The sequence below is a fragment of the Polyodon spathula genome, unplaced genomic scaffold (genome assembly GCF_017654505.1).
Source record: "Polyodon spathula isolate WHYD16114869_AA unplaced genomic scaffold, ASM1765450v1 scaffolds_812, whole genome shotgun sequence".
NCBI lineage: Eukaryota > Metazoa > Chordata > Actinopteri > Acipenseriformes > Polyodontidae > Polyodon > Polyodon spathula.
The window spans coordinates 181514-199139 of NW_024472299.1; the positions used below are offsets into that span (position 1 = coordinate 181514).

The 17626-nt window shown below is 40.7% G+C and overlaps 1 protein-coding gene across 3 annotated transcripts in view; it reads left to right on the top strand.

Annotated features, from left to right (window-relative positions):
- The window catches only part of dctn2 (dynactin 2 (p50)), a 29037-nt gene extending 11411 nt beyond the window's left edge, over positions 1–17626 (top strand). For 2 of the 3 annotated variants that reach the window (XM_041241753.1, XM_041241754.1), the window contains 12 exons: positions 3303–3399; positions 4021–4082; positions 5254–5352; positions 7207–7367; positions 7882–8026; positions 8671–8736; positions 11141–11179; positions 11447–11524; positions 12322–12393; positions 13749–13851; positions 14659–14750; positions 15445–17626. In XM_041241753.1, the coding sequence (XP_041097687.1) occupies positions 3303–3399; positions 4021–4082; positions 5254–5352; positions 7207–7367; positions 7882–8026; positions 8671–8736; positions 11141–11179; positions 11447–11524; positions 12322–12393; positions 13749–13851; positions 14659–14750; positions 15445–15531 (1101 nt within the window). In that variant the 3' untranslated portion in view covers positions 15532–17626. Of the gene's footprint in view, positions 1–1737; positions 1789–3302; positions 3400–4020; positions 4083–5253; positions 5353–7206; positions 7368–7881; positions 8027–8670; positions 8737–11140; positions 11180–11446; positions 11525–12321; positions 12394–13748; positions 13852–14658; positions 14751–15444 lie in introns of all 3 variants that reach the window. The other variant, XM_041241752.1, reaches the window with a different exon arrangement.

The window sequence follows — 17626 nt, forward strand, 5'->3', positions numbered from 1 at the left end:
AACAAACTGGACTGTCAACGGTCTCTGGTTCCTGATGGGTTCACAGCATGCTAGTACACAACCCAAAGGAATTCTGTTTGTGTGCACAACTGAACATGACTGTGACGCTTTCATTTAAATAACCAAAAAAGGCAACTGTGCTCTCAAAGCATCGCCATACCATTACTGCAGTCAAATTAGTCAGCAGAGAAGGTGAGGTCTCTAGCAGTGTAACTCCCTAACCCAGAGCTGTCCAACCTGTTTGGTTAAAAGAGCCACGCCAATGTCTTTTCAAATCAAAATCAGAAGCAGGGTTGGGAGCAAGACTCCTGTTGCATAGCAGTTTCACCCGTTCCCGGTTTTAATACAAGCTTGATTAGCCACAGTGTGTGTGTGTGTGTGTGTGTGTGTGTGTGTAACAAGCTCTGGTGCGTCTTATTAAACTCAGGAACGGGTCAGACTGCTATGCAGTGGAAGTCTTGCGTCTGTCCCTGAAAAGATCCATGTTGTGTTGCGGAATACATTCTGTTTTTAAAAAGTAAAAAACAAAACATAATTTCTAAAGCCAGCAGGTTAACGGTTTCCAGTTTAACAGTAGAAGCGTCCAGAGAGTATTAAATGTGTATCTCTCAAAGCCCAGCTCCAATCTGGCAGAGCACGGTGCTTAAATAAAGTACCAAGCATGCCGAGGCTAGAGAGAAAAGCGGTTTCCTCTGATAGCTCTTGTGAACTCCTCACCGGATACAGATAAGCTCTTCCTGGGGATAAGGAGTCTGGGTTAATGTAATGAAGCAAAATTATTTGGTGGTCTAGCCCTTAGTGAACAGTAGTGTCGTGCAACACAGAGGGTCAACCACACATCCTAGTTCCCTAATATCTAATATCGGACAGAGAATAATCGATGTCTTGAACACTTATTATTCAAGCATCATGCTGTTGTACAGGGTAATATACACGCAGTGCTAAAACTTTTTACAAAGCAAGAATCAGAAATAAATATGCATGTGCATCTTATTCTGCTGAAGTTCCCTGGGGAATAAAATATATATATATTTACAGTAGGTAGACCTTGAAAGAAATGTCAGTGTTCTTAAAATGCAATAGCCCAGAGCAAACGGATTTGCTTTTCAGGCGAGGTTGAAGCTCAGGAGGACTGTTGGTTGAAGTGCAAGCTCTGCTTTGAAATCCAGACCATGCAACAATGACCTATAATTTAGTACAGCCAATAGCTGCACGAGGTAAACGTCTAGTAACGGAATAGGGCTTTGGTGGAGATGTACGAACTGTCACGTCTGTGTGTCGTTTAAGACCTCCAGTCACCAACATACTCACTCAACAAGCCCGTTCACTCGTCATCAAATTGAAATGCTTTATTATTCTTTGGTTCAAACTCTAAACCATTACTAATTTTTTGCCTTCTTGTTTTAGACAACAGACTCTTGACAGTCCAGTTTGTTTACATTCCTGTGAAACCTGCTTTTCTTGCGTTTGTAAGTAAGTCAAAGTAGTTGTAAGTCAAATCAAGGCAAGCTGTGTTCTAGCAGAGGAATCAGGAAAGTGTTTTTTGTTACACTAACCCCATTTTACAGGGTATTGCAGTGCACTATCCATAAGTGTGTCAGTTATTTCAGAAAATAACTATCTTAAGTGGTTGGAACACAGCAATTTAATACTGAAAGTTAATTTTGCAACTTCGGAGCCTCCTTTGTTTGCTGTGTTTTCAAGATTTGTAAAAGTCATACATCTGTAACTTTTCAGCTCAGTTGGAATTTAGACTTGAGAAGATTAACGACGAACCTGCTCCATAAGGCATGTTTTTTATTCAGTAAACTGCTGCGCTATATTTGTGTTTGCTTCAATAGAAACGATTCAGAATTAATAAATAATGAAACGTCAATGACCCCCCTTCTGCGTCTTGAATCTGTTTGATTTGTTCTTTTTGCATCTGGAAGATAAAAAAAAAAAAAAATGAAATCCCAAATAAATTTTGCAAATGCTGATTTTTATGATCACGCAGTAAAACCCAATGATTTCACATGAGACATGAAACAGTGTGTGTACCCCGGGTGGAACGTAAGACTCCCGTGGCCTGGCAGATCCGTTAAATTCTGCGATTAATTACTGAGCGTGTTGCCTTCAATTAAACCTGGAATGGATCCAACGGGAAATCTTATTTCCATCCCAGATTCATTCATCTGCTTCCTTCTGTCCTGCAGGTGTTTAAACGGTTGCTTCCTACATCCTGTTCATTTTATATATTACGCTGAGGGATGTTTTAAAAAGCAAAGAGGTTGACGTTGCTTGAACAGAATTAGTGACGATCTGAAATGCTGGTCGCTTTGCTTTACCTTGATGGACATATAGCATAACAGAACACTGTCGGATCGAGACTGAGGCCAATATAAATAGTGCCGTTAACTCGGCTTCAATTTGTTGACACCCCCCCCCCCCCATTTAACATCCCTGAATTCAATGCAAATACAGTGCTAAACAGGCAAGCAAGGCATAGGGTGGCAGTATTGAGTCACTGTTTTAAGTTTAGTTTTCTAGACATCAGCTCTGTATAACATTCAGGTAAAGCAGAGAAAGGTATGCTAGGTAGTATATTCACATTGGTCATGAAGGAATGCTCTTGGCTCTTCAGCAGCCTGAAGATTAAACAGCTCTCAGATTCACTTTTACAACCACAAGGGTAATCTTAGAGCACAAGGAATTAACACTAATGATATATAGGTAAAGATGTTCAGTTATGCTTGTATTCTCTCAAGGTTATTGTAAATCAAATTCATTACATATTTTTTTGTTTAAAGCAATACCAAATCTTGGCTGGAGCAATTTTTTTAAACATCTGTACGCTGAGAGGGAACAGCTAGCTAGACTTTATTGGGTTTAGTGTAGCTGCCATTGTAAATTGTGTAGCAGTTTGCCCTTTACAGTACTATACAGTTAAACAGCAGTTTTTTTTTTGTTTGTTTTTTTTTTTTAACTTCTGCACCTCCCAGCCTCTGTGCTCAAACTACTCAGCCGCACCACCTCCCTCCCAGCCCTCAGCTCAAACCACTAGGTGCACTGCCTCCTTCCCAGCCCCTCGGCTCAAACCACTAGGTGCACTGCCTCCTTCCCAGCCCCTCGGCTCAAACCACTAGGGCACAATGCTTCCGTCCCAGTCCCTCAGCTCCATGGAGTTGAGGAGACTGTTTCCGCTGTATGTAAACTGCTATACAATATAGTTTTCTTGTGGGGAGCCCTGATTGGCAATGGAATGGGATCCCATTCCAGTGTATTGATTTTTTGACTAATTTTCCCCCCCCATCTGTTTGCAGGAAGAGCTGTGCAGTGAAAGTGTGGAGCGGATAGTTGTCAATCCCAATGCTGCTTACGACAAATTTAAGGACAAGAGAGTCAGCACCAAGGGGCTTGGTAGGTTTGAAACGCATGCATTGCGTATAGTTGGAGTGGTCTTCTTCTCGCACTGTATCTGGAGCTGGGCAAGTGCAGTGTAACTGCTGGAGGTGCCCAAGGTGAAATGAAGCTAGAAATAATTTAAGAGATTGTGTCACAGTCTGCAGAAAATGAATGCTGGGCCATCCAGATTTGGAAGTACAACAGTAACACTTAGATTTTTCTGAAACTCTTAACAGCAGCAACATCGCAGCCTCCTATACAATAAATAAATGAATGCAGGGAAAAAGGCAGACTGACTTTTGCAAACAAGGTTTGGGAAGGTCTGTTAAACTAGAAACTGCTGTAGAACCCAATCGAAACCCAATCTCTCTTAATTATCTTTGATTTATCAGAAGTAGTTGTAAAGTTTGATTTTATGTTGGCTCCTTTCGCTGTTATTCTTGACCTTTTTTTAATTTTAATGGTTGTTTAGTTCGTAGAGCATAGCACAGCCTTGTGGTTAAATACTGTTATTGTGCTTTTATTTAATTTCCTTTACTTCTCTTATGTTCAGATGGTTCTTGCTACATCTGTTTGAGTCTAAAGCACCTGCTGCAACATTGCTTCTGGCCGTTACATTATTTATTCTCTTTCTAGACTTTTCAGATCGCATCGGCACGTCGAGAAGAGTTGGCTACGAGTCTGGAGAGTATGAAATCGTACGTATGGAAGAGCATTTTGAGTTGTTTAAAGAGACAGGTTAAGTATTCGCGTGGGTTTTCTCAGTCAGAAAGCTTAAGACTGGACCTAGGAGATCAAATAAATGGTCCATGACCCGACTCAGAATCCTGTACTACGCTGTTTGCAATCTGCGGTAACAGTAGATTTCAAAAGGTTATAAAAGCAGACTGAAGTGTAGAGTGGAAATTCAATACCTAACCTTGATTTCTGACAGCGGTCAGTATGAGATGCCTTAATAAGATTTTTATGAGCGTTCCAGGAATCATTTTCAGGATTTGAGTGCTGCAGTTTACCAAGCGCCTAAACGCTGAGTTTATTTTAAGACTGAACATTCCCCTGCTGCCTCTGCTGTGTATAGTACACACCACGCTCCGACATGCTTGGCTGCACTCCCGAGACATGAGCGATTTCTGTACTGCCCTCAAGCTCCTTTTAACTACCCTGTATCCATCAGACAGAATGGGGTTATCAAAGTGATTTTGAAAGTGGCTTTACCTTTTTATCTGCGGCACAGGAATGTCGTGGAAGCGCCTGTACAGTTGTGTGCAAGTGTATCGCAACACCCCATTGCTTCTGTTGTTTTTGATTTGCTGTGCATATGAAATCAAACCACTGGAACTGAAAATTTCCAAGACGATATGTGACATTAGTTTTACATGTATAAGGAGAACCGCTTCTCCAGTTATGATGAAACTGGGTTGGGTTATTTTAACACAAGTTAGCATCAGAGTCTGGCGATAAAAGTAGGACTGTTTGTTTTTGTGTATGCATCCACTTGTGCTGGAACTTGCATTCATAGTATCTAAGTCTTAGCCCCATTGTTACTAATCTTATTAAAGTAATACAAATTGCACACTTGTATACCTGCAATCGTTCCCTGAAGCTTTCATGTGCTGCTCGATTGCAAATGCAGAACTGTGCATATTCTATCTAATCAGATACCGCTTTGTGATTATAACCCAACTACTGGGAACTATTTTCCCAAGGCATTGAGAAATGCTTGCTGCAATTCAAATCTCAACATCCCGTTTTTTCCATTTGGAACAAAATAAGCATTGTAAATAGAACCAGAAGAGGGTGTCTAGCTAGCTGCATAGGCAGCATGTGTCTCAGAAGGCTGGGCAGGGTAACCTGCTGTGTCTGTTTCAGCTCGCGGAGGGCTGTGGCGTGAAGGAGACCCCGCAGCAGAAATACCAGCGGCTGCTCAATGAGATTCAGGAGCTGACAGAAGAGGTGGAGCAGATCAAGGTAAACCCACAGAGGAAATGAGGAATCTGTAACGATCAAGGGTTTGTACCATGGCAAGGATCGTACTCCCATTTCAATACACTGTGGCAGACATGGTGATAAATGTACAGTGTTTTAACCCTCTTGCTAGTCTTTTATTGAACGCTTTCCATGCTTAAATGTATAGAATTTTAAAGACTAAAAACTGATCTGATATCATTTAGTTTTAGTATTTTTAAGCAGTAAAGTTATAAAGACATTAATGAATTCAACTGTTCAGTGGGAAAGCTGCATATTGACTAAATGGGTCAGTGTGCTCCGATCAATATTGCCTGCCTCCCGCAGATAAGAGAATTTTGCTTTACAGGATTTACACTTCCACTAGACTAATAATGAGCTTTTAACAGTGCTCTCCCTGCATCGGACAGAGAGCCAGAGAGGGGTTTATGTTAGTAATCGTAGCAGTAGTATTGCTTTAAGATTTTCAGATTGCTAGAAACTGGAAAACTACCAAAACATGATATAGCATCTAATGACAATAGCTGTGCCTGATATTGCTATAGGATGGTGGCTGTGTTCTTTTTTTTTTTTTCTCTCTCTCACCTCTTTCAGTGTGCGATAAACACACACATCTGTGCTGTTTGCAGTGATTAAGTAAAGCCTTGGGAACGTAGCTAGATGTCAGCGATAGAAATAGTAATATTGTGCCATCCACATTGCTGTATCACAGTAAACGCTGCACAATTCTTGATTGAAATGAACCAAAATCAGTCTAACAGAGGTGGCTACTGTGTGGATTTAATAGTGTGACTGTGGAGTGTTTTTATTCTGGGAGCAGTTACATTATTATTATTATTATTATTATAAATAGGTTATCTGAGATGTTAATAAAAGCGAGATCAGATGACGGCCTCTGCTGTTCACACGTAGTGTTTCAGCGGTTTGTCAGAATGTGAGAATGGCAATGCACCTGGAGTTTTTGAACACAGTAATCCTCCCTCTGCGTTCGCCTTGTTGCTCCACTTGTCTGGAGCGGGGGATTTTGTATTGCATCAAGCGGTGATAATATTGTTGCCGCTGCCTTTGAGGGTAACCGAAAGAGCTTCTCGCAGAATTGTCTTGTCTGACAAAGCTCTCAAAGCATTTTTCTCATCCAACGGAGAAAAAGCAGATCACATACTTTGCTTTAACAAAGCTTTTGTTTGTAAGGGATGTCAGTTGCGGTGGAAACAGACTAGAGGTTTAATATAACAATTTCAAGTGGATTTCATCTTTTTTTATTCCACTTGAGTGGGAAGCCAGTCTTCCTCTTTCAGTACGACAGGCATCAGTGGGGGTTCAGTGATTCTAACTGCCAAAATCGTTTCCGACATAAACACTGAGCTGCTGTCAGAGCTGGTTAAGCCAGGTGAGACAGAATAGCTGGGCTGTTACTTCTTCTGTACTTCAATTGATTTTCTTTGACTTGCACCTAGCAGATCATTTTGTGAAACGGATGGCTTGGAATGAAACAGAGAAGTGACGCCACACTTCAGATCAGTGTCATTGCCTGTACTGAGTAAAGCTGCAGCTTACTGAGTGAAGCCTGTAATGGACATTGAAACAAATCACAGATTTTGAAAAATCAACACACATATTCACTTTGGGTATTGCTGAACACAGTACGTGGAGAAATAGGAACTATCATCATATAATGTGACTGATCTATAGCTCCTTGGAGGCCTGATACGCTACTTTACTCTGCATTTAGTTCATAAACTATGGTGTGCCTTAAAGATTGGAGCTAACCTTGTCTGTTGTGCATCATCATTTGGCTTCATCATTACGTCCTGCGGCTTGCACCAACCTTTTGTGCTTATTTTGTGACTCTTCCAGACGACCACCAAGGAGTCCTCCACTGAGGAGAAGCTGACCCCGGTGTCTCTCGCCAAGCACGCTGCCTTTCTGAAGCAGCAGCTGGTCTCCTCGCACCTGGAGAAGGTGCTGGGGCCCGACGCAGCCATCAACCTCACCGACCCGGATGGGGCTCTGGCAAAGTGAGCGGGCTTTCACTGTTCGGGAGACTGTGTCCGTTTGTGAGCGGCGCAAACCGATTTTATTCCATTATTCACATTCAGCTTGCCACAGAAATCGGGTCAGTGGTGTCGATCAGGCTAATTTGCCGTCCAGTGAAATGAGTGAAGAAACAGCTGCTTGGATTTGTGATGATCGCTGCTTTTCTAAGACGCTGGAGATCAGCAAACGACACATTTCCAAGTAGCTGTTTCTTCACACTGTTCACTTTGAATGGTAAGTTAGCCCAGTCAACACCAATGACCCTCACCTGTGGAAAGCTTGATCCGAATAATCAGTTTGAGCAGCTCAGATAACTGGTTCCTTTTGCAGCTGTCTTTTATTGAAAACGTGCTATGTATCATAATCTGTCCCGGTGTTAATACAGAGCTGCATAGCTGCACGTTTCCACAATACCTCCGTGGAGAAACACATGAAAAGCACATAGGAGCACAGAAATCCCGCTGTGATGTGTGTATCATGAGTAATCCCTTGCAGACGCCTGCTCACCCAACTGGAAGCTGCAAAGAGCCATAAGGGGAAGCCGATGGAGGGGAAGGGACCAGCCAAGAGTACCGCAGACACGGTGATCTACGAACTGCGGAGCCGGCTGGAGCAAGACAAATTCTCTGAGACCGCCAAGGTGAGACAGAGAGAGGCAGCCTCCTTACCTCCCCATGAGCGACTGTGTGCTGTTCAGCAGAAACAATCGGGTTTATTAACTCTGCTTAATTAGGCTTCTAACAAGTTATACCTTCAGGTGTATGATTGAGTGTTTTGAAGTTTCCGAGTGCAAGGTGAGTCATCGTGCCAAGTTGCTGACCAACCCCAAAACAGCAGGGCGTTTTAGTTCTGTGCTACCGTTTCAGTAAGGGAAGTGAACATATTGCCAGCCTCTGCATCGCTGTATCACAATTTGTATTCTGAACAGAAGGGAGAGGTATACTGTATAAACCTGTCACCTGCCTTCAAGAGCATTGTTCATCTGTTTTATATGTGTGTCTTTACTTAAACTGAGGACCTCTTAGCGCTAAAACTGCTATATAATACCAAAACGTGATTATTAAGTCTTTTTTTAGTATTCCTAAATAAACTCAGTGACAAATGTTTGAACTAGAATCGTTTTTTTTAATGCAACATTTGTCATTGAATTTACCAAGTTTCTTTTAGTATTTCTGATTGTAGCATTATTGAGTGTTTTACAGTGCTGGTGTGATTCTGGATCTGTGTGTCTGCCATGCCTCTGATAGCACTGCTGAATGCTTTGGTGTTTTTCATTGACTGTAGATCGCGGAGCTGGAGAAGAGACTAGCCGATCTGGAGACCGCAGTGGGCACCGGACCTCAGCGACTGGTAAACCTGGTTCATTTATAATCCGCAACTCGAGACAAATGTGTATATAGAGATGAAAGCAGACCTCCTGTCCTCACTTGCACACATTATTTTTCCATCAATATCTGAATCTTGTGTTCCTGGTTTGACTATCAGTTTTTCATTAAGGGGTCAGGTTTTCCCAATTTGCATTTTATTTTTTTTTTTTAAATATAAATTGATGTTTACCCAGAAATGCTGTTCAAATGTGACCCATTCAGTAATACCTTACATAAGTAGTAATAATTAGAGAAATGTGTACATTCCTGTGACAAAATTGAGAAAGATTTCTCATTGAAACGTGTGTGTGTGTGTGTGTGTGTATGAGTTTATTCTCTGCGTGAAGTGAGTAATATAAGTCAGTGTGATTTTTTTTTCATATCCATTGATCAGGATCAGTTTAGACTGTGCACTCTTCATATATATATATATATATAGCGTGATTCGCACATCATTGTGAAACATCGCGAATCCATGACAGAATCCCTCTGCGGCGCACCGTTTGGCCACTAGAGGGCTGTTCAGTAGTCAGGATTAAAGTAGAGAACCATGCAGATCAAGAAAGGTGCATGAGTTATGAATCACCCTGTGAGTGACATCCCGGCTGGCATTCCTGATAAAATGCTCAGATGAAAACAAGCGGGCGCTGCGATCGCCGGCATGTTACTGTCGACACCACACATCACAGCAGGCGGAAGCTCTTTGCTTTAAGGCATTTCGCACCTGAAAGAAATAGAGGGTGCCAATACTGACAGTTATGTCTGTGTTATGAACGCCCTGTCTAATAAAAATCCAAGATAACAAAACCTCTGATTTTAAGGCACTGATCATTTAGTTTAGGACGTGTTATATATATATCGCCGGTGTTTCTAAACACATTTATATCCAACTGCGGGACATGGCTTGTAAAGAAAGTGAAAGTTTAATTAACCCTGTGATGCTCAAGCATTTTTAAAACAAGCTGCTTTATTTATTTAACTAGATTCCGTTTTCTTGTACGCTAACACATGCATATGAATGATTCAAGCTTGTGAGGGCTGGATTTTAAAATAAGAGGGGGTGGTGAAGCATTGTATCAGATGTGACAGGCTCAAATAAAGAAAATCAGGTTCTGGAGTAGATCCAGCTCAAGAACCTTCAACTGAGTTTAAAACTGATATGCAGGAAAACGTGCTTGTGTTGTAAACCAGTGGCAATCTCAAGGCAACTGTCATTAGAAATGCAGTTGTTGTCTTTATTCAAAGCGATTTCAAATGAACATGCCCTAATGTATAAAACAGAGAATGAATGTGAGAATTTCTCTAATGCATAACATAGAAATGATATGAATTACATCAGTTTGGTGTGATGTGTGTGTTGTAATTTATGAGTTTACTATTGGTGGAGAAAACAAAAATCATTGTTACAGAATATATACATCAGTCATTTATCATATACATCAAGCATGTATTTGAATACTATATTTTAAGACAATAGATGTGTGTTCATAGTCTAAACAAGATCTTAACACAGTCGACGTAAAACTCAAACCTACCGTAGTGCTCTATAAATAATCTGAATTAAGGGTGTATTTCAATTCTCTGGTGTTTCTAGTATGAAATAGACTCGGTGTCCTCTCTCTGCTCGTGTACTGATAGTAAACACAGTGTATTAGAATGTAAAGCTCTGATTGTATAAAGCAAGGTGGTTCAATGATGAATAGTCCCACGGGGGCACTGTAAAGCCTGCTCTGGAAAGAACTGTAATAACCCACACATTATAATGAATGTTATAACAGGTACAGCACACTGCTCCATTGAGTTCCACTGGGATTCCAAATCCTGTTACCCTGCAATAAAATATATTGACGTCACGGCACAGACTGACAGAACAGCTAGGCCTGCTATTCAGAATCGAGCTGACGCATTTGCACAACCGGCTGCGTTTGTCTGACCCTCTGAAACGGAAATGAAAATACAATGTAACAGTCATTGTGAGTGAATGATTGTTTTCAAGACGCTGCCCCCTGCTGGCAAAACAAGGCAGCTCGGTAAAACAGCGTTTTCAACAGAACAACAATAAACCTGTTATGAAGGGATTTCACAGAATATCATCCATGACTGTAAAATTATAGAAAACCTAAAGAAACGTAGTAAGATCTTGACAAATGTTTTGACTGGTAATCCTTTTTTCAATGTCTTGCATCAGAGTAAGAAATATATAGCTTTTCAGCTCCCAACACTTTGTCAGAAACGCAGAACTGATGGTTTAAGTTTACAAAAAGGCTCACCCAGGCTGGTTTCACAGACCCTGATCAGCACCTTAGCTAGCGAAACCAGCCGATAGTGTCATAAACTATTAATCCTGGGCAACTATTAAGGATATTTTTTGTCTGTTGTTTTTACAGACCCCTCTTACCACTGCTGTCCAGGGTTCCAGTCTTGTGGTGAGTACAGCTACAATAACGTCTCCATTAATCATAGAAGCCTTGCTCTAGCATAACACACATTGTTAATGAATTGAACCAAGCAGTTAAATAGGGGTCTGACATGAAGACCAGGAAGATGGCATTCACTAATACGATGAGCCTTGCATCCACTGTCCTATTAAAAATGTTTCCTTTGAGAAATGGTATGTGCAGATCAATGCTACTCGCTAGCAGTACTTTCAGACCACATTTACAGCATGTCCCCCCTCCCCCCCCTCTCCGTAGAACACCATTGAAGTGCTTCAAGCCAAAGTGAACGCCCTGGACGCTGCAACACTGGATCAGGTAGAAGCCAGGCTTCAGGTAAATGTAACTTTTAGTTTTGAAATCCTAGACTGGGCATTTTATCCAATTAATATTGGTGATGCAGAAGAGAATATTTAAAGAACTGCCCTACAGTTGTGAAGCACATTTCTACACCCTGATAGAAAACCAGTAATGACAGGCATTTCATTTCCTCCAGTAGAGAAATGCATTCATTCAGTTTGCGCTGCAGTTGTTCTTGCTGTATTCACAGACTCCACGGCTGGAATTGGCATTCAAACTGGCGTTTATTTTTAATACTAGAACCAGAAAAATGTGCATCTTAGGCTAGTGGCCAAAGTGCAACTTGCTCCAAACGACTTTTTGCCAAATTCATTTTTGGAAAATTCATATTATTTAATAAGAAACATTCAATTTGCAAAATAAATCCAATAAAGGGTTTCTGTTTTGCTTCCTTTGTTATAAAAGGTCTTGAAGATGATGTGTTTGTTCTGCTGCTTCTAAAAGCAATTCATCCTTATTCTTTGGTGATTCAGAACTATTTATGAGCACAGAAATTCAGCTGCAGAATATGCCCTTTTCCTTTGCGGTGTTTTATTATTTGTCTCACTGACCAGAATGACTGAAAACAATTCGAGAGGGATGGTTGTACAAATAACTTCCTAATGTCACCTTCATTCCTCTTGCTGTTGTGAGATCTCTGTCAGAACTGAAAGCACACTGCGTGCTGCAGTGCATTTACAGCTGTCTTCACACGGCACTGGACTTTTCAGAAAAGACCAAAAAAAAGCGTTGCCTGGACTCTTAACTGTAAACGTTCATTTTCTGTTCCTCAGAGTGTCCTTGGAAAGATGAATGAAATTGCCAAGCATAAGGGAGCCATTGAAGATGCAGAGACGCAGAACAAGGTAGATAAGGAGTTGAAATTCTTCCCACCTGCAGATCTATTTATAGTGCCAAGAAATAAATAATACTAATAATCTGTAGCATACAGGGGTTATTTTTACAGACTGCAACTGGGTCGTGTTTAAAAGACAATTTTCACCCCCTTTCTGCTTAAAGCAGAGCCATAAATGCAGAGAAACCACATTGATCCAAAGTAAGAGTTCAGAAAAATGTGTTCTTATGATCAAGTGATTACTGCCGTGTTTGTAAGTATGTAGCTTCAAGTTACAGGTTGTTAGCTGTTGCATTTGTCCATTTTATCGTCTTGTGATGTTTGCAGTCATTCTAAGTGATTCCTATTGCATCTTTATCTTGCGTTCTATGCCTGTGAAGGTGCTTTGCCTATGACCTTCTAGTAGACCTAGGCTAGGACAGCCACAGTTTCTTTATATTAGTGAGAGCCATCTAGTGCACTGCAGCCTACTGGCATAAAAAACAAAAGCCTGTTTCCTTCAATGTTTCTTATAAAAAATGCAGGTCAGGTTTCATGCATTACATTTCAAATTGCTGTGCGGACTTATTTAGATAACTCTAGGCAGCTTGGAATGAAAATTGCGCTGTCTGCTTCTTCAATAGAGGGGTAGCTGGATTTTGTGTCTGATGTGTGTTAGTAAGAGAGGCACTTCTGTTAACGCTGTTAAATTCTTTGCAGCTCCCAGAAATGCATGCAGCTCCTATTAAAGACATATTCAGAAAGCATGTCGGGTAAAGATTTCACCCATTAAATGCATTGTGTCCAGCATCTGATTTGAAGGAATTGCATATTAGGGTGTATAATGTAGCACTTTTTTTTTTATATAAATGAAGATGGAGATCATTTAAATGCAGCTGCAGCAACATTTTCAATCCTAAAACACTATACGCTAAGATGTCGGGTTTTAACGATGCAAGTGAATAGGCATGTTGGTCCGAACACTTGTAGGTTACATTTTTAAAATGATTGTTGCAAATTCAAATGATTTCCAATGAATCTGACATTCCTATGGTGGTCTGCTTGATTCAGAATCCTGTGGCCATTGTGTTCTGTAACACGGATGGAAACAAGACTCCTAGTGCATAGCACTCCTCCCAGTCCAGGTTTTAATATGTGCTTGATTAGCCACAGTGTGTAGTAATCGCACTCTAGTAAATGAATCAAACTGCTATGCAATGGGAGTCTTAGTTCCATCCCTATCCCCATTATTTGAAATGAACTGGGAAGTTACTGCTGTGCGTTTTGAAGGTGTTGGTGTTGACCGTTACAACAACGCAGCTTCTCATCGCTCTCCTGTAAGTGCGCAGCTCGGAGGCAACACTGTGCTGTGTCTTCTGCTCCCAGGTCTCCCAGCTGTACGAAGTCATTCAGAAGTGGGATTCCATGGCCACCACCTTGCCTCAGACTGTGCAGAGGCTAGTCGCAGTGAAGGAGCTCCACGAACAAGGTTGGCTCAGTGCTCTGTAGGGAAATGCAGGATCTGGGCTGGCTTTTATTTCATTTTTTTCTTAAGCATTGCTAAGTGGTTTTATTAGGAGCAGAACATGTAATATCTCAAGCCGAGCCTGCCCTATTGACTATTGCAACATCTGATTGTTTTATACAAAGAAACAGTTGCAGAACAATAATATTTTGACATTGTAAACTTCCTACAGTACTAAATATAATTGGACTACCATTAACTTATTCTACCTATGCTACCAGTGCATTATATACATTGTTTTTTGATGGTACAGATATAATGAAGCTGTGAAAGGGAGAGAGAAGTGTGTTGGGTTTGTGTGGATGCATGAAGCTGTTTTTGCTTGCATTTCATTTCAGCACACATTCATATGCTCCTGTCAGCTGTAATTGTCTGCTTGTAAACCTGAAAGGCGTGTTCTGTAAGAATGGTGCGTTATGTTGAAATCGCCCTGGGTAGAACACAAGTGTTCTCGAAAATGTAGCGGCCTAAAGAATTTTACAAAAATTCTTGAGCAGGTGGTGTAGCAGAGCTTTTAACCTTAACCTTTAAGATTTCATTCTTTTTTTAGATTATGATCGTTAACGATATTGCAGCTGTTTAAATATAATATCAATGTACCACTGTGTTCACATTCTTTACAGTATATTATAGAGCATGTTTGCACTCAGACCCCACTGATCCCCACAATGGTTGACAATCAGGGTCTTTTTTTTTTGTTCAGCTGACTCCTATTCCTTTTATAGCTGTAATGAATAAAGCCCTGGTCTCCTTTTCACTGTCCCTTTCCAGCCATGCAGTTTGGACAGCTGCTGACCCATCTAGACACAACCCAGAAGATGATTAAGAACTCCCTGAAGGACAACTCGACTCTCCTCACACAGGTAGTGCTGCCCCTGTGGGAAGGGAAGGATGTTTAATACCTGCTGCAAGTCACGACAGTGCATTCTAAATCTAAATTATGTTCCACTTCTTTTTTTTTTTTTGGAATGATTGCTCAATCCGAAAATTCTAGATGATGCAAAGTTTTTGGTCACAGCTTTGTAACAAACTTAGTTTAATCAACCAGTACTCTACCAGGATAAATCGCAATTTAATACAGTACCACCCTGATTGCATCTACCTCTTATTTTCAGTCCTGGCCTAACCACGGACAGGTGGTTAACCATTTCAGTCCTGAATAATTTTTGTCGAGCTGAACAATAAACTCCTTTATTCGGTATACAGGAGAAAAGGACAAAAAAAAAAAATTTAACATGCATTTTCAGAGTGGAACTTAGGAATCCAGCGAGGTTCCAACGGGATGTGTTGGCATATGACGCTAAGACAAGGAAAGGTCCCACCAGGAAAGAAATGTTAATGCAATTCAGGGTGATTTACCCAGTGCAGTAAAATGCTGTAAAGAAACCTAGCTTTTTTTAATAGTTTACCTCAAAATGTATGACCGTTTAAAGATAAAGATTTAAAGAACTGCAGAACAGTTAGAATGATGTTGACAGTATCAACAATGCATTTGCTCCTATCCCCTCTGTGTTCCTACATGCTTATTGAAGGGCTGAATCCATGATTCTCTTACAGGTGCAGCAGACTATGAAAGAAAACTTGAAGTCTGTAGAAGACAACTTCGGAGCCTTGGACACCAGAATGAAGAAACTCTGCAAATAAAAACGAACCTTTTGAAAAGTTTGCGAAAAAAATAAAACGAGAGACCAAAAAACTAAAGGGAGATGCCGGCACACTGGTCCCAAACCCCTCTTATTGGCGCTTTTAAAGAAATGAATAATAGAGTACAATATATTCTACACTAATATGCCTTTTTATTTCAAACAAATACATGAAGTAAATGCAATTCTGTTCTGCTAATTTCGTAACGCAAAGACGAAGCTGATGTTGTTTTCTGAGCTTGAAATGGTCTGCTAGTCGGAGCTGGAAATCTCAATGTAATTTCTCCCTGATAGATGAACCCCACAAACCTCCCAGTACAGAGACTTGATAACGAAGGGGGTTCAAGTTGTTTAGAAAGATACAGTTGTGAATATTTATGCATGATTTTCTTTACCGCTGAGACCTCGCTCAAACTCCCCAACAAAGGAAACCAGAGCTTTGAGATCTGGGTAGAAAGTCGAATGATTTAAAAGTAGAAAGAAAAGGGATTTCTTTTAGCATGTTAGCCTGGCCTGACCTGATCTGGCCTACTTTAAACTGATGCAATAAAGTGCCGGGCTGTGTGCAAATGCACAATGATCAAAAACGGTTGCCTTCTGCTAGCATCTGAGGCCAGCTCAGGGATGTATTGTTGATTTAACTGTATTACTGATTCATGGGAGATCACATCTTCCAAGATATTCCTTTCTTAACTAGTACTTTTTAATGGGGGTAATACCACAGATTGATTCGTTTTCAGCTCAAAACCTCTGTCCACAGGCTGTTGAGAGGCCATTGTAGATGATAATTAGTGTTATTGTGTGGAATTGGCATTGCGTCCTTTTTAGAACTAGTGCAGGGGAGCTTAATCTTCAAGGACCCCTAAGAGTCCAAGTTTGTGATTCAAAACCCTGTGAAAGTACAGTACATAGAGCAGCAGTCAGAGCCCATATAAAAGGCTTTGCTTTTCCAGTTTACGGATTCTGTGGTTCGTAAGAAATCGTGGCTTCGTTAACAAGCCACAAAAGTCACGTAACTCCACGTCAGTCTGTCTTTCATGTCACTAGTTAACTGCAGAGTTAGTCTCCTCCAGCTGCATTAGATGTAATGCTACTGTAACTGTAGGGCTATCCCGATTCAAAAGGGTCTAACAGTCTGGACAACATAATTGCATAAAAAAAAAAAAATGTTTTAATGATTCTGCATGTTTCATTGTTCAAATCACCCTTCTACTTAAATTCTTGAACTGTCTTTTAAGTACATGGGAAAGCTGGTAAGTGGCACCTGGCTTAAACAACATGCATTATCAGGTGCTATTTTATAGGTTCGCCTCCAATGCCACTCTTCAAGTACCTCTCACACAAGATCTCTGCAGATCAGGGCTTCAGGGAGAGGGTGATAGTACAGCACTGCAGTTCAGAGCCCCGTGTTAAACAGCCCTTTGCTTTCGGTTTATAGAAAGGAGATTCAATCTAGTTAATGGAAAGATGCTGAGAGGCAACTCAGTCGAAGCGTAACGCATAGTAATGTTAAGGGACTGCCAGTCTGGTGTGTGATGTCTGGTTAATTCAAATTGAGGTTTATTTTTATTTTTTTCCAGCAGTATGGCTTCTATCTCTGTCTAGTTATTCTAATAGAATCCAGGGAGAACAGCACTTTGTCAAGTATTTGGATCCCTAAAGATAAAATTCAGTCAGTGGATCATAATCCTGTGCTGTCCAAGCATTTCTGAAAAGCTACGACACATAATGCATATGAAAAATTATAATACAGAGGGGGTGGCAGTATCATATGTGATACAGGAATGGTCATTAAAGGGTTAAATAAACATGAAACAGTTAAATCGATCAATGGTTAAAAAAAAAAAAAACTGTAGTTCTGGATAGATTGAGATAAACAGACAGGAGCGATGCTGGACTCCTCCAAGGCATTCATTATTCTCGCCTGGAGAAACCAACAGCTTGTAAATATGCCTGAACCTAAAATATTTGATGACTGGTTAAATTCAGCGTTGGTATTATACATGTCACACCTGGCCCTTTGCTGGGTACCAGATGGTCTACACTTCACTGTACTGGAGAACTGTTTGAACGTAATTAAATATGATTGTGCATTA